The 23,233-nt window shown below is 40.3% G+C and overlaps 1 protein-coding gene across 3 annotated transcripts in view; it reads left to right on the top strand.

The window, feature by feature from the left end:
• Window positions 1-19,924, top strand: part of PRSS12 (serine protease 12) — a 75,835-nt gene extending 55,911 nt beyond the window's left edge. Inside the window, exons 6-10 of one of the 3 annotated variants that reach the window (XM_025199129.1) lie at window positions 657-862; window positions 2,258-2,336; window positions 6,205-6,327; window positions 15,897-16,177; window positions 16,342-19,924. In XM_025199129.1, coding sequence (XP_025054914.1) covers window positions 657-862; window positions 2,258-2,336; window positions 6,205-6,327; window positions 15,897-16,177; window positions 16,342-16,649 — 997 coding nt within the window. In that variant the 3' untranslated portion in view covers window positions 16,650-19,924. The remainder of the gene's footprint in view (window positions 1-656; window positions 863-2,257; window positions 2,337-6,204; window positions 6,328-15,896; window positions 16,178-16,341) is intronic. The other 2 variants (XM_025199127.1, XM_025199128.1) reach the window with 2 other exon arrangements.
• Window positions 19,925-23,233: the final 3,309 nt, after the last annotated feature.

The raw sequence follows: 23,233 nt of genomic DNA, 5'->3' as shown, positions 1-23,233 counted from the left end.
CAGTCAATTATAGATGAGTAATATAGCTACATTAATGTATTTATATTGTAAATAGCAATCATATGGATTTGGAAGGACTTCTTTGAGGTGACTTTGCTGGACATTTTGAAGGACTCTTGGTTGGATGTTTTGAAGGGTTCTTGGCTGGAGTCTTCTCAGGAGTCTTGGCTGTAGGCTTTTCTGGAGTCTTGTCTGGTGTGGCATGGTGTCACATCAAGCATTGTAAAGTCGAAAGTGACATCAGAAATTGAAACAAGGTGTCAATTTATAAATGTGTAACGTAATTCAAAACGTTGTAAGTCAAGGACTGCTTGTACTTTGATTTATTAGAGATAATTTGTTGGTTTTATGTTATTACAATAGTATGCATTTCTATGGAGCTTTTTTAGATTAAAGATACAAAATCCTATTACAAATAATAACCAACCTTCACAAAGTTTGTTAATTAGGTAATGATTTTTCCGTTTGGAGATAAGTTACAAAAGATAATAGAAGACATGCAGTTGTTCTCCAGTGAATCAGAAAAATCATAGAATAAAACCTTACAGTCCTGAATTCTATTTCATTTCTACACTGTCTCGGATACATTTACATTGAGACAAATATAGAAGACTGCTTAAAAATGTATTTATTATAATAGGATATTCTGTTTCCAGAGGCCCAGCTACAGCAAGGACAATGGCATATTTTGGGGAGGGAAAAGGCCCAATCCATGTGGATAATGTCAAATGTACAGGAAATGAGAGATCCCTGGCTGACTGCATTAAACAGGATATTGGAACACACAACTGCCGTCACAGTGAGGATGCTGGGGTGATCTGTGACTACCTGGGCAAGAAGTCATCTGGGAACAGTAATAAAGGTAAAGAGTTTTTTGTGGTTTGGTGTTAGAGATTTAGAGTTGAGTATTGCTATTTTTGCGAAGGAGGAATATAAACAAGTAAAAGGAAAATCTGACCTCATAAGAAAAAAAAAAGATAACTAAAGAAAAAGCTTGTGAGAAGTTCTGTCTGTCTTAAAGTCTATGGCCACATGCTTGGCCTTTATCCTGTACCAGCTGTTCAGTGGAAGCATGAAGCCCATATAAATGGCACAGCTTAGAGCAGGTATAGGTCTAAGCTGTAATCAGTATAAAATTAGTACCAAAATCAGGCATAAGGATATATCTCGCTGTCTCCTTCCCCCAAGATGTAGTTGAGGACTGAGTTCCAGCTAAGATCAAATTCTGCTCTCACATACCCTAATGTAAATCAAGAGTTATTTTGTAGTAGTCAAAGAAGTGATTCCATGTTTACTAATGTAACTGACAGCACAGTTTGGCCTTCTGTTTAATAATGTCAGATCTGATTAATAAAATAAAAAAAATTAACAAAAACTATAAATTAACAAAATAAACTGATTAATAAAATTAGCAAAATAAACCCAAATCCAAAAACAGACACCCCCCACCCTGCATCTACCTCTTTGTATGTATATATGAATGTATATAAGTGTTAATACATTTTAAAAAGATGTCTGTTTAGTGGATCATGGTCAAAGGCTAACACAATTCTCTTAAACTGTAAAATGAAATCCTTTAAGATTTCTATTGATGCATTTGAAATTGTGCATATTGCTTAATGAAGATACTCCAGAAACATATTCTCAGTCACGCAGAACTTTTAAAAGACACAGAGTTAACCTCACCCTTTGGGAGAGTACAGTGTCTCCTGGTTATTAGAATCACATTGAACATTTTTCATTCTAATAACTTGCAATTCTACTACATGTAGGTAGAGAGGGATTTCTGCAGATTGTTGTATTTTACTCATTGTATTTTACTCACTGATTCTAATAGTTGGTGGGGAAAAAAGTACACATGCATGGATTGTGTTTTAAAGATTTTAATCTTAGTATGCGACAGATTCAATTAAGTACATTTCTAAAAACTAGGCAACACTGTAAATACAGAGAACAGAATATTGGGATCCAAATCCAGTATTCAGGTGCCACAGTGGAATATGTGATCATTGTTTCTTAGTTGAATTTACCTCTCAAAAGAGAATAATCATTTTAATTTAATGTGTGATCCTACAAGGTATGGCCTGAGCACACTTCACTTTTACTGAGATCATTGGATGATGATGACATTTAGCGTCTTTGCAAAACTGCATCCTTATTAATCAGAGAAATTAGAGGGCATTTTTCTTTCTTTTCCAAACCCTACATGGTGTTTATGTGACAATGTACTGCTGCTTACACCTTATTTCCTGTTTAGATTCCCTTGCTTCTGTCTGTGGGCTAAGATTACTACATCGCCGACAGAAACGGATTATTGGTGGGAAAAATTCTTTAAGGTAAAGGATATTCACTACAAATTGTCACTTTCTGTGTAAAACTCTGGGAATATGCAATCGCCATTAGCCATCTGCCTTGTTCAGTACTTGATTCTATTTTTGCTTCTCATGAAATAAATGCAGATTAACATTCTGAATGTTGCCAGTTTGGGGTCTAGGCAGGCACATTGTAATTTTTATTTTTGATTGGGTCAGTTACAGCCGAGTAAATTATTTACTCATTAATCTATGGTGATTTATTAATGGGAGATACAAGCTAGAATAGCAGTTTGTATCCATACTCTCTATGTCAGGGTTGTGGTGCATAGAGACCTCCTTAGAAAAATATAGGAAGTATGTTTGGAAACACAAATTACATAGCATATGTCATTTTCATATTTGACTTCATGAAACTAAGAAATGGGTTTCTACTGGGATTGTTTGCAGTTATGAACCAAAAATATATGGTTTCAGTTAACCTGCCTGTTGGTAAACTTATTGGCAAGAATATGCATGAGAAGTACACACACAGAGAGCCAGCATACACAAAGCAAGTTTTTTTGGGAAGTTCAAAAAAATTCACTGGTGAATAGCTACAATTTTTGCCAGACTGTGGATGGATACTTTAGTTCATTTGGAAGGTAGGTACATTGGAAATTTATTCTTTAATCAAGAAGAATTGTCTTCCTTTCAAGATGACTATTTCACTTGCTCTTGAGAAGCAAATATGAAAAAGTAGCTGTGAACCACAGAAACGGAGCTATGGGTCTATCATACATTATTAAAAAGGCCTGTAAAGAGTTAAAACCAAAAACTTTAAAGTAACATTTTTAGAGGTGCACCGATAAATTGGTCCCATATCGGATTGGCACCAATATAAGGAAAAATGACAGCATCAGCAGTCAGCTTTTTTTGACTGATGTGGCTGATAATGTGGCTGATAAATGCCCTGTGCACATGCGCAGCCACAGTGCAGAACACAGGCAGTGAGGAGTGCAGCACGGAAGTGTGGAGAACAGCCAGGTCCGGCTGGTAAGTCTGTTGTGGGGGAAGGGGGAGGGGAGGGGAGGGCAGATCAAGGCCCCTCTGGTAAGGGAGGCAGTGGGGCTGGGGCTGGAGCCAGGGCTGGGGTAAGCACTGCCCAGCCAGGGCGGGGCACAGGATGGAGCTGCGACCAGCTCTTCTGGGGGGCGTGGGGTGGGGGTGCTGGCTCCCTGGTGGTGGGGGGGGGGGCCGGCCCCCTGCCACTACATGCACCCTGGGAGGTTGGGGGGCTTGTGCCAGGGCTGCACTCAGGGTGGGTGGTGGCAGCACTGAGGAGGGAGGTTGGGGGGACTATGGCGAATTTTGGGGTGGCTGGAGCCCACCCCCATAGCCGCTTCCCAGCACCGCTGCACGCCCTGAGCGCAGCCCAGTGCCCTGCCAGGAAGAGCCCAGCCCACAGCGGCAGCTCTCTCTGGGCACAGATCCAGGGGCACACGCCCCCCTCATGCCCTCCTGGGTGCGCATAGCAGTGGGAGCTGCACCCCCACCTCCCCATGCCACCTGGATGAGCCTCTTGTGTCTCTGTCCCGTGCCCCAACCCGCTGTGGCTGGGTAGTCCCAGCCCTTGCCCCGCCTCAGCCCCACTTTTTCCCTCCACTGCAGGGCCCTCGATCTGCCCCTGCCACCATGCCCCTTCCCTCCCCGTACCCCTTCCACCACAACAGACTTACCAGCCAGACCCAACTGCCCAGCTGCATATCAGTAATTGGATCGGTATAAGCCAATATGGCTCATTAAAAATCAACTATCAGTATCGGCCCAAACAATCTCTATTGGTGCACCCCTAGACATTTTGTTCCTGTTTTTTTGATGACACTAGAACTGCAAAACTAAACTTTTCTTTAAATAAATTGCTAGCTACAGTTGTGAGCTATGGCAACCACAGACATTATGAACAATGAGTTATGGGTTTAGGAATAAGGTGAATATTGTTGGTGTTCCAAGAATATAATGAAACCCTTCATCTAAGTCACCATTTTGGTTTTCACACACTTTAAATTTGATGTAGAAATAGAGGGGGTTAGACAAGGACAATAAAATGATTAAGGACTTGGAAAAATCTCATATGCAGGGAAAGTAAATAAAATTGGGATTGTTTTATTTTTGAAAGGAGATAAAAAAGGGATGATAAAAGTATACAATGTAATGAATTGTGCAGAGAGGTAGATCAGGAACTTAGGTCTCATAACACAAAAAGAAGGAACACTTGGACTCCAAAAGGTTCATCAGGAAGGAAATATTTTTTCACATAATGTGCAATTCAGTGATTCTCAGCCATGGTGACGTGACCTTTACGCTCTCTTAGCAAGCATGATTCACAGGCTAAACCCAGAAATTCCATAGCTTTAAAGACATTTTGCCCTGTTGTGGTCTTTCTGAGTTCTTTGCAACAGAAGAATTGCTCTAGTATTTTCCTGTAGTCAAAATGAGTGAAAACCAAGAGCTGGCATTATTCTGAGGGGTGCCTTGAGTCTTAAAAGACTGAGAGCCAGTGATATACCAATACAAGGTTCCCCCACCAGTCAACATGGGGGAAAAAAACCCTCATCTCATACTCACATACAAGGAAACCTCATTAAATAAACTGTCTAAACTATCATTAAATGGCCAAAAGCAGCATAGGCTCAGTAATGGAAATCAATTACAAAGATGATTAAATGCATGACTATAAAACACATGGCCTACCAACACTGAGGAGACAGGCAGCTGATTTTGCAGGCAGAGCTGTCATTTTTTTTTGGCTTTTCTGATCCCCCCCCCCCCCCCGATTGGCTGAGGGGCCCTGGTGTTCCTACTCCTTGCTGCTGATTGGTTGAGAGTGATGTCTGTCCTACAGACCTGCTCCTCGCCCCCAACTGCTTGAGAAGACTGTCTGTCATGTGGCTCCCCCCATAGTTTCACAGTTGGTAGGGTTGGAAGGGACCTGAGCACATCATCAAGTCCAACCCCCTGCCATGGTAGGAAAGGGTACTAGGGTTAAACAACCCCAGCAAGGTTTTCATCTAACCTCCTTTTAAAGACCCCCAGGGTAGGAGCCAGCACCATTTCTCTTGGAAGTTGGTCCCAGATCCTAGCCGCCCTGACAGTGAAGTAGCGCCTCCTGATGTCTAGTCTGAATCTACCCTCTGCCAGCTTGTGACCGTTATTTCTTGTCACTCCTGGTAGTGCTCGGGGGAACAGGGACTCCCCCAATGCCTGCTGGTCCCCTCTGACTAGTTTGAAACGGCCACTAGATCCCCCCACAGCCTCCTCTTGTGGAGGCTGAACAGGTCCCTTAGCCTCTCCTCGTAGGGCCTGCCCTGCTGCCCCCTGATCATGCGAGGGGCCCTCCTCTGGACCCGCTCCAAGTTGTCCACATTCCTCCTGAAGTGCGGTGCCCAGAACTGGATGCAGCAGGAGAGGCAGAGTTTTTTCCTGGAGTCCTTTTTGCTCCCTGATCACAGGAAACTTTGGGCCTTGTAGCTACATTCTGTATGGAAAAGAATACACTATTTTTTGTTTGGCTTGCCTGATATTTTGTGGGGGGACAGAGTGTGTTTCTGGCACAGCAAGAGTAACATGAGAGGGAATGATTAAACCAAGTCAGAGTAGAATGAAGTGCTGAGAGAGTTAGATGTCCAAGTGGTCTGTAAACTAGCCTCGAGGGCTGATAAATAGAATTGCAAATGCTATATGAACATGATTAAATGGACTCTCAGCTGTTACCCTGTAAGTATCACGAGTCTGAAGTTTTTTAAACCAAGGTGCTGATATTGGCTGTATACTTGCAAGAGCTTGCCAGTTACCTTTACTCTTCCATTTTGTTTAGTGCAGTAAAGAAATGACTGATTTGTTCTGTGTGCAGGGGAGGCTGGCCCTGGCAGGTTGCCCTCCGCTTGAAATCATCTCATGGAGATGGAAGACTTTTGTGTGGTGCCACTCTCATCAGCAGCTGCTGGGTACTCACTGCTGCACACTGTTTTAAGAGGTGCGTTGGCATTATTAACAGTGGGACACGTTTTCAGTACAACTGCATTGCCACCTTAGTGAGGCCTGTGGGAATGATATAAATGCCAGACTGAAAACTGTCCCCAAAGAGGTGGGACTTCTGTGTTCCTTAGCTTAACTCATGTTTTAATTATTCTTGCTCTTACAGTTTGGCTTTACTTATATGTCCTTAATCATTCAGGAGACTTATGATAAAAGTTTCAGCATTTCCAGGGAAAATCTCCATAGAAGAATCATTTAACATTTTAGCACAATTCTCCACCCTCTCCCAAATAACTCCTTTCTGGTACCCTGGCAGGAGAAGATTTAAGCAACCACCACACAAATCACAGGTTGGTTTTGTTATGTTGTTTGGCAGGACACAGTCGGACATCAAGCTTCACTGACATTTTCCTGTAATGCTTTGGAGACTCAACAGCATAACTAGGGCGAGTGGGGTACCAGCCCTGGGTGATGCTTTAGAGAGTACACCAGAATGGCAGCTCCCGGGGAGCCTGTGCAGCAGTAGCAACCCAGAAGGGGAACCTGAATCATGTCAGCAGCATCAGCAGCTTGCACTGGGATATCAGCAGTCCATGTGTTGGGGGGTAGGACTCTTCACCACTCAGCACCACTGCCCCTGCCCCAGACGACTCTAACACTCAGCTTCCCCCCTGCCCAAGTGCCAGAATTCCAAGTTACAGCTCTGTAACTGGGCTGACCTGTAAAAACCTCTCTTAAATCAAAGTATTGTTCTTATTTTGTTGAGTCTAAGGGAAAAGCATATTAACTTTATCTGGGTCTAACTATTTTTTCTTATTCTTTCAGCCAGGTTGGGAACTGCCTTGTTCTGTAGTTTCTTAGTGTATGAAAAAACTAAGTGTTTTGTAGGCATTGTGAGGATGCCTCCAGCACACTCAGGGGAACTTTAAAACATCAGTAGCTAAATACAAAGATGATACTAAAATTGCACCCAGGGCTGGTACCCCAATCACCATCCCTAGGAGAGCTGGAAGTACAATCCTAGTTTATATCCATGGAGTGTACTCCCAGCTAGTGGTGCAACTAGGGCTGGGTGACCCAAGCAGCTGTCTTGGGCATCGAGTGAGGGAGGGGGAGAAGCAACTTGAACAATTGTGATAGTAGCATGGCAGTGACCAGCACTGATATAACTTACACCATTGTCTAGTCAGACTGCTGCACAATACATCATGGTAAATTCAGCTCCCTTCCTTCAATTTACCAACTGATGTATAACTTAAGCTCCCTTATGTCACACCTGAATTCAACTTGATCTGTTTAACCAGCCCCACATTAAACTGTCATCTAGTTTTACTATATTTATAGCAAATAAATATAAATGCCTTTTGCTTTTGGCATGAATAGCAGTTCTGTCTTTTACAGTCTTCCTGCTTCATTTCTTCAGAAACAGCCAAATTCAACACTTTGCCATCATGACTTTAGTAACTTGGCACAGGTTCAAATTACTGCAGTATCACAAACACTAAATTTAGTAACAAGAAGATGGATATAATTAACTATTGTAAAGGAGAAAGGTTCCAGCTATGCTTCTCTCTGATTTTATCTAGAATTTTTAGAATTATTTGTGCTGTGCATGAATAAATCTTGCAGTAGTGACTGGTAAAGAAACAGAGAAGAACTAAGGAATAATTTTAAAGGAAGTTTGTAAAAATTTGCCGAAGAATGAAAAACTCCCGGTCTTATTAGCTCCCTCTCTCTCTCCCTCCCTCCTTCTAGAAGGGGGAGGTGATTATTTTCATTAGAGTGAATAGAAATTGGTAATTTCCTTTAGTGATAGCTACTCAACATCTTTTCATTTTCATGTTTCCAGCAGTCCTGAGGAACTCTTCCTCGTAACACTTCAAGCCATAGTGGTCAGACTGCTTATTAAATAGCAGACCACTTCCACTGAGCTACAAAGCTGTTTGTATTATACAGACCGACAGTGAAGAGTCTGGGGTTTGCTATCTTCAAAATGAGCATAAACTAGCCTCTTTGTCCCAACTTACCATTTTTGCTGTAGTAACCAAGGATAGAGATTATCAAAACATATTACAAAGCTTTCAATAACACACCATATTCAAGACTTAAGAAAACACCGGTCGGCATCTTCCCTTCTCCAGTCCAGAAAGATAAATATGCAGGACCTTATGGCAACAGTGAACAGGACAGAATGAAGACACTTACTAGAGTGCTCAGATTTTTATACCAGTTACACAGTCCTAAAATTAATCTTTCTGTAGTCTGAATCTGAGGAAAAAAAAAACACACTTCTCTAGCATTTCCTAGCAAAAAAGAAGTTAAAGTGTTTTTTAAACAATTAATTCAAGTTTTGCCACACTTCTGGAAGTATTAATCTCATTTTACAGAGAAGGAAGCTGGGGCATAGGTGGATTAAACATTCCGTGTTACACTGAAGTCAGTAGCAAAACTGTGAACAGAACCCAGATTTCCCACAGAACCCAGATTTCCCCAGCATAGTCCCCTCCTGTACCTACTAAATCAGTGGTTAACAATGTTTTCAGGGTAAAAAGACTGGTTAAAAAGGTGGCTAGTAGGACCCAGCTATGGCTGCTGACCCTTCTTCCAGCTGCCTCGTAGTGGCACCAGCAAAGCATGACCAGCCATGGCATGGGCTAAGCACCCTAGTCCACAGCTGCAGTGGGAATGAAGCTCTAGGTAAGATCTAGTTCAAAGGCAGTGAGATGCTGACTCCTGTGCTAGATCATTCTGCCTCTTTTTGCTATTGGCACTTTAGCATTCACATTTAAAATGTGACCAAATACGCAGTCGTGGGAAAGAAAACAGTTATTGTCTGCAAGTCACATGAATTCAGAAATGTTTTTAAGGGATACATATTTATGCCCGTGCACTGACAGAGGTTAAATCTGTATTTGGTGGTTTGCTCATTCAATACCATACAAATGCACAGAATTGTGCATTAGCTATGAGTAGCAGCATTTCTCACCCTGTTAAGAACTGTAACTTCAAACAGGAACTTAATTCAAGTCAGCCTTCTTGAATCTTTTTGCCAGGCTGCTAAAAATTACCCCAATTCATAACACAGGAAGCTTGCAAGTTTCAAATTGCAGAAGGCACTTCCCCTTATAAAAGTCAAGGAAAAGTTATTTCATGTGCTGGGGAAAAGGACAAAGAGGAAAGCAAGCCTATTTAGTTACCATCCCAGCCCTGACTGATGGTAGAGAGCCCAGTATCAAATAACATAAACCATCTTCCTTCCTGCATTACTGCTGGTTTAGCAGAGGAAACACTTTAATATTGAGAGAGAGAGAGGGAGGTTGGGGGAAAAAGTCTCTTTGATTGTTAAACCAGTACCAGAGAAGGAATGAAAAGAGTTTGATTTTTGATGTTGTCATATAGTTAATGGTGCACATTTGTCACGTTTCATACAATTCTGATATCCAGGAGATTTAAAAATGTAGTATTTAACGACAACCATTAGGACATAGACTCAAAACAGTGCACTCACTCAACATTATGGATAAAGCCCTATCTACTGAAAAGCAAAACACAATGCTTAAAAAGGGCAGATTATCCAAGAGAAGTGTCTATGTGAGTATAGACTGCCAAATTTCCATAGGAACAAATTTCAATTGCTTGAGGTAGGTAGGTTGCAACAGCATGGAGTTGGGAGCAGTGCCCTATAAGCATTTGAACACCACCACAAAAAGTGGGATGAGAATGATTCTCATCTCAAGCGCTTCATAAATTAACCAACACGCTAGCCACCTGGGCATGAGCACCTCCACAACCTATGAACTAAACTAAGCAGGATTTGCCCTGGAGCTGGATGCTTTAATGCCACACTCTATAAGATTGGCTTAAAGGACAGTCCAATACGTGACTGTGGCGATGCACCATAGGCTGCTGACCACCTCCTCACATGTGCAGCACACCCACACACCCAGGATTAGGAACTTGGAAGCATCAGTGATAAAGCAGTTGTGTGGCTCTGCCACATTAATGATGTGTAGGGGAAAAATTAAGTATATGAGAGAAGAAGAGAAGATAGCTTGTGGTTGTATTTATTGTGCACACAAAACCCATGTCAATGTACACAATGGGTGTTTGTGTGAGCATATGCCTATCTATATGTACAAAGTCAGCATTACCGCACTCCTCCAAGGTAACATTGAGGAGGGGGGTTTTGTGCAGACAAAAGTATATCTACAACTTTTATGAGAGCATTTTCAGAGATGTTTTGATAACGTCTGACTAAAATGCTAAGCAAAATGAAAGATATTTACGTTGTGCTAGTGATGCTGCATACATCTGTCCTAATAATATTGGAACATTCATATGTAATATTAAAAAAAAAAACCAAGGAAATTCAGTGGTGTGTCTAGGCTTCCATTAGGAATATATAATTCTTTAGGACAATGAGATCCACAGTTAAAAAAATGTAGGCTCTGTAACAAACATTATTCGACTGTTTAGCACTGCATAAATGCCAGAGGAAAGAGCATCTTTTGCTGAAATGATTTAGCTTCAATGCTGCATCATTTAGGTTCCTGATTGGGGTTCCGCCAAATCTTGATTAATCATAATGGAGTTATGAAATATGAACAGAGAAAACAACTGCAATGTCAACAAACTGTCCTTATATACCTCACTTTTCTTGGGCTTACATTTAAGAGAACATACAAGATATCATGTCATTACACCACACTTAGAAAGTCCATTAACATTGTTACCAAATAAGATACATTTCTGTATTTGTAGATTTTAGAGTTCTTCAGTGAAAATATATATAAAGTTAGCTAGTGTGTAGGTAACATCAGCCAAATTGTTATTCTTTTAGTATTTAATCTCACCCACTGGGAGAGGTGACACTGGAGGAAAAGTATTTGGCTGGCAACCTAATCCATTCCAATGTCAGGACACTCTTTACATTCCAAGCATTACATCTGTTCTGTAAATAATCTCTGCAAGAGTGAAAGGGGACTATGTTCAATAGTGTGCGGCCTTAACCATTCAGCTACCTTGACCGTGTCCAGTATGGAGAGGTGCAAAAGATAAGTGTGGAATTAATTTACTTGGCAGCATAAAAACATTTCTAATGATGTATGTATATTCCTGTTGTTATAGTTTATAGCTGTATAACTATAATCAGTAAAGTTCAGTGATTTGCTTCACAAATAAATGAACAACCCACGACTTCCCATTTGACTTTGATAGTATGTTCAGCTTGCCATACACATCACTATGAAGTGGTTTCCATCAACTTCAAGTGAGAACAAAAATCAAAAGTCTTATAAATAGATTGTGGGAAGCCTACAGGAAGGCTTATTACCAAGGAGGATATGTTCAAGCACTTGGTGTCAGGTATTCTCATTAAAAATGAAGACTGCTGTGAATGACTTTTGAGTGTCCTTGATTTAGTAATGCCACATCTTATAGCCTTGTGCTGCTTTTTGCCTGCTTCTCATTCAGAAACCTTTAAGTCACTTTCCAGAAGTTAGCAACATCAGATCTGCAACATCCTAGCCTCTAGTCTTTAACTAAAGCACGTAATGAAGATTGCCCACACATTTTCCAAATGACTTTTCAGACTTTTATGCAGAGAAAGATACCCATTGTTAAAAAAAAAAAAGAAATAGATTCATCACACTACCAACATTTTTAATTTCTGCAGGCAGAGTAATTGTGGTTACCAATCACACGCCCTTTTTTTTAAAAAATAGGAATACTTATAAACACTTTGAGCACTAAGAATTTCTAGAGAGAGTCTGAAGTCAGGCAGGGCAGGGCAGGGTGGCATCTTAGAAACTAACTCATTCAGAAATATCTAAACTTTCAGAGGTAACAGCCTGTTTCATTAGATGCAGGCTGCTGCAAACGGAAGTGTATGCATTTCTGAATAAATTAGTCTCTAGGGTTGTGCTACCCTGTCTTGCCTTCTGCCTAAGATTTTCTAGAAATATTGCTGAAAATTTACCAGCTTGGTCCATCTTTGGGTTCATTTATTATGTTTACATGTAAAAGTCAGTTACTAAACAGTCCTCAAACAGTGCTGGCAAAAGGATATCTGTATTGTATTCTATTAAGTACTACAGGAACAGTAAAAGCTTAGACATTGCTCTGTAACGGAGATGTTAAATTTCTTCATATAAGTGAAGAAGAACATTGAGAGAGAATGTTGGAAAACTGGTAGGATGTGAAGCCGCATGAGGCAGGGACTCTGCTATCGGACACATTTGACCCGTTGCAGACTTACGTGCAGCTATGTATAAAAATAAAACAATATTAAAACTCTTACATAACATGCTTCATTCCATGATTTCAAACTGCTCATAACAGATGGGGACACTAAGGCTCAGGAAGAGACTTATAAAAGGTCAACATGCATCAAGTCAGGGACAATGGTGAGAAAAAAATCACTGGTTTCCCAATTCTCGGCCTCCTGTCTTATCCTGCTGGTGCATGCAATAATTGGCTTCTACAAAATAGGAAATACATATTATAACTAGTTTTTAAATATGAAAACAGGAAGAGACATCAATGCTATCTGAGACCAATATAACAGTAGAAGTCAGTGACAGACTAATGTGACCTTAAAAAGAAAACCCAAAATCTGTACCTATATTCTGTGTTGCAATTGTATTGTCCTTTCAGATATGATATTTATCATTCCCCTTAATTACTTTTATGCAGTGGCTAACAGAACAAAATGACAATTACATACACAGAAAAACTAATCAAAAAACCACTAACTCCCTCCCCAGAAAAAACCCACAAACATCCAAGGACTGTGGCTAACCTTGCACACCTGAGGCTGATAATTGATACAATGACATGGTATATAAAATTACTCATTATATAATTGACTTGCCCTGTCTGAAATAAGGTATGTGTTGATCTAGATGCGGAAGAAGGGGTTCATGGTTTTCAGAGCAGGAAATGATTAGCATTACCAATGGGCAGCAGGTGTTGGAGGTTTTGACAGATGATCTACTTTGATGCAGAATTTAGGAGTTTGCTGCTGATGTCATAGTTCAGATAGCCAAATTCAGAGGATGTATCATGCTCCAGAAACTAGTTACAGTCTAGTGGACTCAGTTATTGTGGAAAATATCCTTGGGAGCGCTACAAGAATAAATGGGATACTTCAGAGGCCAGTCCTCTACCCCGAGAACGTTGTCATTTGATTCAGCAAGAACAGAACTGAGCCCTTGGGTATCACTGGAGTTTTCACTATGGTGTATGGGGAGGAAAGAGAATTTAGAAACTTATTCAAATTCTCTTTTAAGAAAAATCTCTGTTAAGAGGGCTTTGGAAATGAGAGACAAACTACCATGTCATAAGACATGAATAATAGGAGCAATTCTCACCTTGCTCCCTCCTTATACGAAGAGAGGTGTTTCTTGCTCTTGCTTATGTTTTCATGTTGACATTAATGCTGAGACTTTGTCATGGGAGAATGGAAATTGATGCCCTTGTAAAAGTTTTCGAACTACTAAAGTTTTATTACCTAAACAGGAGTCTGGTATTGCCAAAATGAAGGTTTGGGGTTAAATAGCTTCCAAATAAACCTAATCAATGGAAGATGAAATATTTTTTTCCCTCTTTCTTTTTCACTTTTCAGGTAAACAGTCACTAAAGTTTCATCTCCACATGAAATTAATAGTACATTTTCACGCACAGTCACTGCTTAGTTTTGCTGTAGTTTAAGAATACACAGGGTGTGTCTCCATGAACATGCACATGCAGGGACATACGTTTCCTGTGGGACAAATAGCAGCTATTTGTCCCACAGGGCTATTTGTCCCCGGGCACGACCCTGTATGCATGCTGTGGCACAGCTCTATATGTGTGCTGTATGCATGCGTGGCAAAGGGACCTGGGTGGGATAGGGAAGGCTGGGACCAGCACCTGTGGGGTTTTGGGGGTCTACTGGGGCAACAGCAATGCTGAGCCAGCTGCTCAGAGCCTGGCTTGCAGCCAGAGCGTGGCTCTGGCCAGCCAGGCTCCAGTTTCTGATGGCACACACTCGTGCCACCATGTAACATGCCTTTTTTGGTTGTTTTTTTTAGTGGCGAGTTTTTTTGAACTGGAGTAAAAAAAAACAACTGCACTACAAATTAGCAGTATGGCGCAAAGGTGCATGTGCACTGCATACAGTTTGCAGTACCCCAAATGGGCTTGAGGCGCTGCAAGCCACATGTTCGTGCTCACAGGGATACGCCCACGAGGTGATCACTTTCTACATCTCTGCCATTTTCAACTATTATGGGTCAGCTGTGGTTTTGTGTATTATAATTTCCTGCCACAAAGGAAGTACAGTGTGGTGGTAAGAGTATTACACAGAAAGAACAATATTAGCACTGTAAAGTAGGCTTCCTAACAACAGCTTTGTCTAACACAAAGCCTTATTTCATTTCTTTAGCAGCATAAAGTACCCTTCACATAAAAAAATGCAATATACCTCAAATACCAGCTAGCTTCTTGCAGACATTTTATACAACTATCCTAAAGCAAACAGTGTGGAAATATATTTGGCCATATCCTACAGGCCATGCTCAAGATTTTGTCAAGCTAAACTCTGGATACTGTAGGTTTCAGTTCTTCATCAGGTGAAAATCCTATCACCTACAACAGGAGTTTGGCTTAAAAATGGAACAAAACTTACAGGACTTGATACAATGATATACCAAGTAAAAACTCCAGAAAAGCAGCCCTGTGCTGCTTTCTAGGACTCCTCTTTACTTCTCTGCAAACTTCACTAGACCCAAGGGAAAGCCGGTCCCACTGGATGGTGGACAAATCTCCTGTGGGAGTGTGAGTGGAAGTGGTTGGAGAAGGTACTAGAGAAACTCTACCTCTCCTTCCCCTCCCTGCCCCCTTTATATTGGTTGAAATACTGCAAATCCTGGTAACCTGTTTAATGTTGCAGGGGCCTTATCAGGAAGAGGAAATGCATCAAAGGGAAAAATATTGGCATAGCCTGGTTTGATTTAAAAAGATAAATACAACCAATAGTAGCCAGAATTTGTGAATCAATAAGCTCTGTAAATCCTGGTCTCACAAGACTATAAAAAATAATTCTTATAATAAGCATATTATGGCCATGGTCAGGCTGACTCCAACAGGTTTTGAAGTTTCTTTACAGCACAAAACAAGAATGGTCGTTTATGATCAGATGGCTATGTCCTGCACAATCAAACCGTCTGTGGTTAAAGGTCTTTCAGTTACACGGGGTATGGGACGATTCTGTCCAGATACCTACTTCTTCTGATAAACAAACAGAGGAATCCCAGGTTATTTGAATAGCTCATAAGAGGGGGAAGGTATCTTAATTTGGAATGTCTGAAATATTAAATGATCATTTTTTGGACAGTTTGAATTTTAGATAATTCACATTTCAGATAATTAGAGTTTACCATTTTCATAATCAAATGTTATGAGCTGTTTATTAATAATGCATTTATTTATTATATGTTTTAAAAAGACTCTTTGAATACAGTTGGCTGTGCAAGGAGGACTGAAATGCATGTGATGTGAACTCTATTTGCTTAATCTCCTTCTTAGGTATGGCAACAACACTCGGAACTACATTGTGAGAGTTGGGGATTATCACACACTAGTACCTGAAGAGTACGAAGAAGAAATCGGAGTCCAGCAGATTGTGATGCATAAAGAGTACAGGCCGGAAAGCAGTGATTATGACATTGCTTTAGCGAGGCTGCAGGGACCAGAAGAACAATGTGCCCGATTCAGCACCCATGTCTTACCTGCCTGTTTGCCACTAAGACGAGAGAGACCACAGAAAACTGCCCCCAATTGTTACATCACAGGCTGGGGTGATACAGGTAAGGGTATGCTAAATATACTCAGATTTTCCTTTTATCCACTGACATTTGGATTATTTGTCAAAAGCACACTGGACAATTATTTTTTGTATTTAACATGAAATTACCAAACCAGGTTCCCTCATTTAAACATAGATTTTTAGTTATTAGGTCTTTCATTCCAGGAAAAGCCTATTCAAGAACTTTACAACAAGCTGCCATCCCCCTGCTTCCTAAGAGGGTGTGTGAAGAGCGTTACAAGAGAAGGTTCACAGGGAGGATGCTCTGTGCTGGAAATCTCCAGGAACAGAAACATGTGGACAGCTGCCAGGGAGACAGTGGTGGACCTCTGATGTGTGAACGGCCAGGGGAAAGCTGGGTTGTGTATGGGGTGACTTCCTGGGGTTATGGCTGTGGAGTCAAAGACTCTCCAGGTGTCTACACAAAAGTGTCATCCTTTGTACCCTGGATAAAAAGTGTGACCAAACTATGAGCCTCCTTACTCAGAAACAGCAAGCACATTAACTGAAGTTTTGAGTTAGACAGGGCAGCTTGAACAACATGGCCAGTGCACAGCTGGGGCCCACAGTAGGTGGGAATGGACACATTTTTCTGCACTGCGTGTTCTTTTTGTTGAATCAAGGATTTATATTTTCACTACTTTCCCAGTCAGGGATTAATGTGCAAACACAATTCCTTCATGTTGAGTTCAGGTACATATTGCATTTTTCCATGTAATATATATACATGGAATATATATATATACATGCAGTAACACTATATAGAAAACTATGAGCTCAGTGGTACATCCTAGAACCTGAAGCCTAGAGTTTAAATTGCCTCTGTGGCATCTTTGTGACACCAGCCTTGTGTGTGTATATTCCTCCATGTAATATATATACTGTCTTGTGTGTGACATTCCTCCAGCTTTGTGTACACACACACACACACACACGGCTGGAGGAATGAACTTCATATTACTCCAATATTAGGACAGTTGGAGAGTTCAATACACCATTTCTCATTTCCTGGAGAAGATGTTCCTGGCAGTTATTCATCCTTTAGGATTCTCCAGAATTATATGTAACCCACCAAATTCCTAATTAATTCATTTTTAATTGTTGCCTATTTATTACTGCTGTGAGTTTCAAATCCTAGTTTCTCGATTCTGTGTCATGTTTCTTTCATAAGTCAAGTCATTTACAGTTCATGTCTGTCATTGGCTCATCTTTGATAACACATAAGATCTAAAATTACCTCAAGTAATTATATCCCTACTTTTTTTATGAACAAGTTCACATGATTTAGCCCCTACCAAAAGAACAAACAACAACTTCAAAGTCGTCAGTACTGTCTAACCTTCCTGAAGAGAAAGTAACTTGTACACTTATATCGGCCACATCAGATGAAAAAAAAAAAAGTGACACATTGAAATTTAAGTAATAAGCAGAATATTATCATTTCAAAGACATATCAAAAAGGGCACACAGACCCAGTGTTTTTGGTGGCAATTATACTGTCCCATCTTGATAGCCATCACTAGCTCTGGAGGCACAAAGAACTAGCTTAAAGGCTAAGCCCCCAAATCCTCTCTCTCTAGCAAAATATTAACACAGTATCACCCAATAACAGAGTTTATAGGCCTGTCATAGGTCATTGTTTTTCTCAAACAACTCCAGGGTATAGTATCTCTATCAACACTACAGGGTAAGATTACAATTAGTATATAGACTGCTGTCATCAGAGCTAGAATGTGTCCCAGATGCCGAGCCTACGTGGAAAGGTCAATGAGTTCTTAAGTCAAAATATGATTTTGTAAAAACATCAGGACAGATGCCCTAACAGTGCTCCCTAGTGCTAGTTTGGAGCATTGATTCAATAAAGCCTGGTAGGAAGAACAGAAGATACCCAATACCAAAACTTGCAATATACTTCATCACAGGTCTCTCATCCAATTAGTCTTGTCTTCAGCTTTGTCATTTTAAAGTTTATAAGCACGGGAAAATTATGTTGCAAAAACAAAGCCCAAAGTCATGTAGATTCTAAACATATCTTTTCAAAATCCATGGCTAAAAATAATTGAAAAAGCCCATTTGATAGAACAATAAAAAAGTATTCATTTATACTTGTGTTTTCTTTGCTAATTCTCTTACAAATATTCACAAGAGTATAGTAACTCTGATGCTTTAACTCTACATTGAATGAGTATGAGGAAAGCCAGTTTCTGATGTGACAAAAATTAGAAGTATCAATCATACACAACCATTTACTTGCCCATAGGAAATGACCAACTCAATTAACTTCACTGTCACACAGCACATATGAAATATATGACCATAATAATAAAACCCACCAATCACTGTCATGCTTTTTGTAGTGGTCTCAGAATTGTCAAACTGGAAAACAGAAAACGTACATTCTCTTTTTGCGATGTAGGGCCTTTTCGGCAGTTGTATACAAATATTCTGTTTGACTAACACTTTTTAGATGTGACAAACGTTCGGTGGGCCAAGGAATGCTCGAGCATGAGAGGTGTGGCAGTTCTGTTAGCAAATTGTCTCTGCGATTGTACAAAATTGTTAGTCTAGCTACTATTTCCTTGTGATGTCCATCCCCAGAAATTCCAGCTGTGGCTCTGCTGTTGGCTTCTGTGTACAAAATGGGGAGCTTGTGCTCATGTTATGATAAATACCTAGTTGTATTTATGTACCTCTAAAATTATCCAGTACACACCTCAGTTAGCATATACTGTAAGTGTTTTGTGGCAATATTATCAACTCCTTCATGTGATTTAATTATTGCAACTTGGCCTCAGTTCATCTCAAACTAATATTTTCAGGGCCATAATCAGTTTAAACATTGTGTTGGAATTGGTGCTAAATCATTATGTATTGGGTGCTTTTATACAACATTTGCACAACTTTCTGTATTTTTGCAACATTTGAATAGTGTAAGATATTGTATGTTATATACTACTAATAAATATTGGGTTCAAGAGTAGGATGTCCTACTACTACCTGAAACAGCTGAATCCATGCTTGTTAGCAAATCACTGCTTATGTATAAATATGTTTTGTTTCAAGAAATTAAAATGAATGAGAGGGGCAAAAACATTGCCACATGAGATACATTGGGAACTTTTTTGGAGGGGGTGGGCAGCAATTCTGTGATGGAGAATAGGCTATGTAGGCTATATAGTGCAGTATGTTAGAAATGCGGAATGCATGAGGGAGAAAGGGGATTCCAGTCTTCTACCACTGAGTATCAGGTTTGGAAACCCTTTTTTCCTTTTAGTGTGGTAGTGTAGCAATCTGTTTAGGAGCCCATTAGTGTTTGTTTTCTGTATTGGGTTCGTTTAATAAGCAGTTTCAGCAATTAAATAGATTTTTAAAAACTGCACTAAAATTGTCATTCAGGCAATATATCTTTTCAGTGTCTAATGTAAATTGAATCATTTCATGTTCTGCTACTTTTTATTTTGTTCTGTCACCCTATGAGTTGCCACACAATGGAATCCTGCTTCTTAGTTGAAACTCAGCAAATAATCCAGTGAATTATTTAGTCCTGTCCTGTCATAGTGTTAGTCAATTGACTTTGGGATGAGAGATGATAGATGAGAGAGGGTAATTTAAGAGTTTTGTGAATCAGTTTTCTCCAAAGCTGATCAGTTCCAGGCATGAGTTTCTTTAATGGAATATTAGCAAGTGGGATTTTATTTTAAAATTTCTAGTGAACCAAGATATATCTTTATATATTTATGGAAATTAAGAAACAAGATGAAGTTTACATCAGTATCGCTGCCAGCATGAGATTAGTCCCTACAGTAAAGCAGTTCTTTAGCTAACTATAGTTCGCACAATTAGGCTTCTCTTTCTTGAGAGCCTATTTCATACTCTCAAAAGTAAATTTTAATTTCCCTCATGCTCAATTTTGTTCCAATAGAAGTACCTGTCAGAAATTCCTTTTAAGGAACTATTTCCTATATAGTCTAAATTATTCTGTTTTACTGAAATAATGCATCAGAGTGGCAATGGCAGAAACTTTAAAAAGGCATGCACATTTTTATCAACAGATTAGATGATACTGATAAACATCCGAGCATTATCCACTGCTCCTGCTACTGGAAGATTATATTGTCATTACTTAGATGCAGTCTAAATTGATCTTTAGGGGTTAAGGTTTTTCAAACTTTTGCAAGCTGAATTCCTATCACCTTGGAGAAAATTATATTATTGACTCCTGCTTCAACACATCATGATTTTTTAAAATACCTATACATCTTAATTTATATTGGTTCAGTACTCCCTTCCCTCACTCCCCCCCAAACTGTTCTAAGTCAAGCTATTATATATATACTTTTCCCATACATCAGTTTCTTCAACCTCGGCCCCCTTAACTGTCAGGTTCTTATTTCCTGCATTTGTGAGCAGATTTTAAATCCCACAAACAACATGCAAAAAATTCCAGATAATTGCAGTAGCACTACATAGAAAACTATGAGCTCCGTGGTACATCCTAGAATCTGAAGCCTAGTTTAAACTGCCTCTGTGACACCCCAATCCTATCCTACCCCGTGCAACAGCCACAGAACTACTAGGATGAATAGATTCTACATTTCTCACCATTTTGTCCCTGAACTATCCTAAACTTGGCCTATTGTGAAGGTTAGAAGCAATGCAGGATGGCCACCAAGTTCATAAACTCCACCATCCCATGTCACCAATTCCTTTAACAAAGAAAGATCAAGCCAAGCCACAGTTTTATCAATAGTTACTGTTTATGTATTAAACAGAGTGCTTAATACATAAATATTTTGGGATCAGAAAACTAGAAGTCCTCCTCCTGATCAGGATTGAGTCAGGCCCTTTTTTGCATGTTTTCTTCTTCTTTCAAAAATCAGCATTCCTTCCTATCCAGTTGTCCAGCTTCAACAGAAGTAGAAGGTTCCTTGACCCTGCCCAGCCTATAGCCTAGATAATAGGGCACTTCCCCTCTAGGTAAAATGGATTGAGCTGGATTCCAACATGATGGAAACACAAAGCAGGGCAAAGAAACTCACAAAATCATCTCATCCAACCCCCTTGCTCAAGGCAGGATCATCCCTGACTAAATAATACCAGTCAAGTGTCTGTCCAACCTGCTCTTGAAAATGTCCAGGGATGGAGATCCCACAATTTCTCTAGGTAGCCTGATCCCATGCTTGACCACTTGCATAGTCGGAAAGTTCCTCCTAATCTGAAACCTAAATTTCCTCTTCTACGGTTTAAAGCCATTGCTCTTAGTCCTGTCCCCTAAGGCCACAGAGAAAAGCCCATTTCCAGCCTCTTTATAACATTCCAAATATTGTATTTCTTCTCACATACAACATGCACCCCTTTAAAATCCAGCTGCTGGAAACTGAAATGTGCATTATATACTAGGAAATACAATGACAGTGGTTTCTGCTGCTTAAACTTTCGACTGGGTAAAAGCCAAAGTACAGTCTGCATGAGATCTGCAGGGAGCAGAACAATGAGCAGTTCAGCTCTCTAGCTAGCTGCTCCTATTCGGTTACTTACTACACAGAACAACCTTCTTTTTCCTTCATTCTGCCTTTCAAAACCAAGGTGTGCATTTTTATTCTTATTCTTGGGTGTATTGTATGCAAGAAAACATGGTAAATATCTACAAGTAGGACAGGGTTTTCATGCTCCCTAGAGACCCAACAACAATACCTCTGATATCCTGAAATTGGTAGTAAAATGTGGTTTTCTAGTATCTTTTTTAGTTAAGCTCATTAAATCAGCTTTCAATGCAGGAAGTCAAATCAGTTCAACTTAATGAAACTTGATAAAAACAATTACAGCACATAATTTAAATTAAGTCCAGAAATACAGCAATATCCACTTTTTAAACCCCTGAAAAATGTTGTCTCATTCATAAACCCCAACAGAATGCTTGCAATTCTCACTCCACATTAGCCCCCAGAGCCATATTTACAATCCCAAGTAATTACACTTTGCACTTCTCACTCAGCTCAACTACTCCAAACCATCCTCTGCAACTGTCACAAGTTCCCATGGTGGTACCTCTGACCTCTCTCTCCAAGAAGCTTGGGGTTACTCCAGCAACATTCATAAACTGAGCTGGCACCCAGGCAAACCCTGTGGGGAAGGAGAGGCACGCGGTTCTGAGACCACTAGGGCAGGTTGTAGGAGCAGGATGCAATTCCAGCGCCCCTCCTAACTTGGTGCTCGGGGCAGGTGTCCCTCTTGCCCACTCCTAGTTACGCTACTGACTCTTACTGTTTTTCAGTAAGACCTGCATTTCCAGGGACCTGCATAGGCTGCAAATATCAGACTAGCAGGCCTTATTCAAACCTCAGTCTCAAATTCCCCAAGCCGTGACCTACCTCTGTCCTCCAATGTCAATAATCTCTCTCTCCTTCCTGGGGCCATCTTAATCCATCACAGAAACATCTCGGCCACCTCCGAGCCCTCAACATGTTGACGAATGGGAAGAATTCCTTTCTATTACTCTGTTCCTACTGTTTTGGCTTCTCAGCCTAGAGTAAGTCTTCCACCATACCCAGGCTTTATAATCTCTGGGAGGGTGGAGCTAGAAGCGGCCAGCAGCCCAAGATTTAAAGGGGCCACTATTTGAGCTTTACTGGAAGTCCAGGTTCTCCATTTCTGTGAAGTTTTCCAACCCACAGCTCACCTCCTAAAACTTACGAACATCTGTTGGTGCTCTCCAGATGTGTGAACGGATTACCACCTCATTAATAGTCACAAACATCATCTCCACTTAGTAGTCACATTCACCCTCATGCAACACATTTAATCGACAGATTAGGATGAAAAATTAGGAAATGTTATTTTTACAGTCTTGTACGTTTCCCCTTTCATCAGTATTTTGATACATTCTTGTTTTCTAGAGAAGTTGCCTACTATGCAACTCCCTACCTCCCCACTCCCTGCTCCTATTTGCCCAGTCCTATTCATAGGAGGTAATACAGTCATCATCCCCAGTGCTACATAATCCACTCTTGGGAATTGCAATAGTTCCTCTCTCACACTAGCTGCTGTTGGTACTTAA

The sequence above is a fragment of the Alligator sinensis genome, unplaced genomic scaffold (assembly GCF_000455745.1).
Source record: "Alligator sinensis unplaced genomic scaffold, ASM45574v1 scaffold544_1, whole genome shotgun sequence".
Classification (NCBI taxonomy): Eukaryota; Metazoa; Chordata; order Crocodylia; family Alligatoridae; genus Alligator; species Alligator sinensis.
The sequence above is the reverse complement of the archived record's forward strand: the minus strand, read 5'-3'. Positions and strand labels throughout refer to the sequence as shown.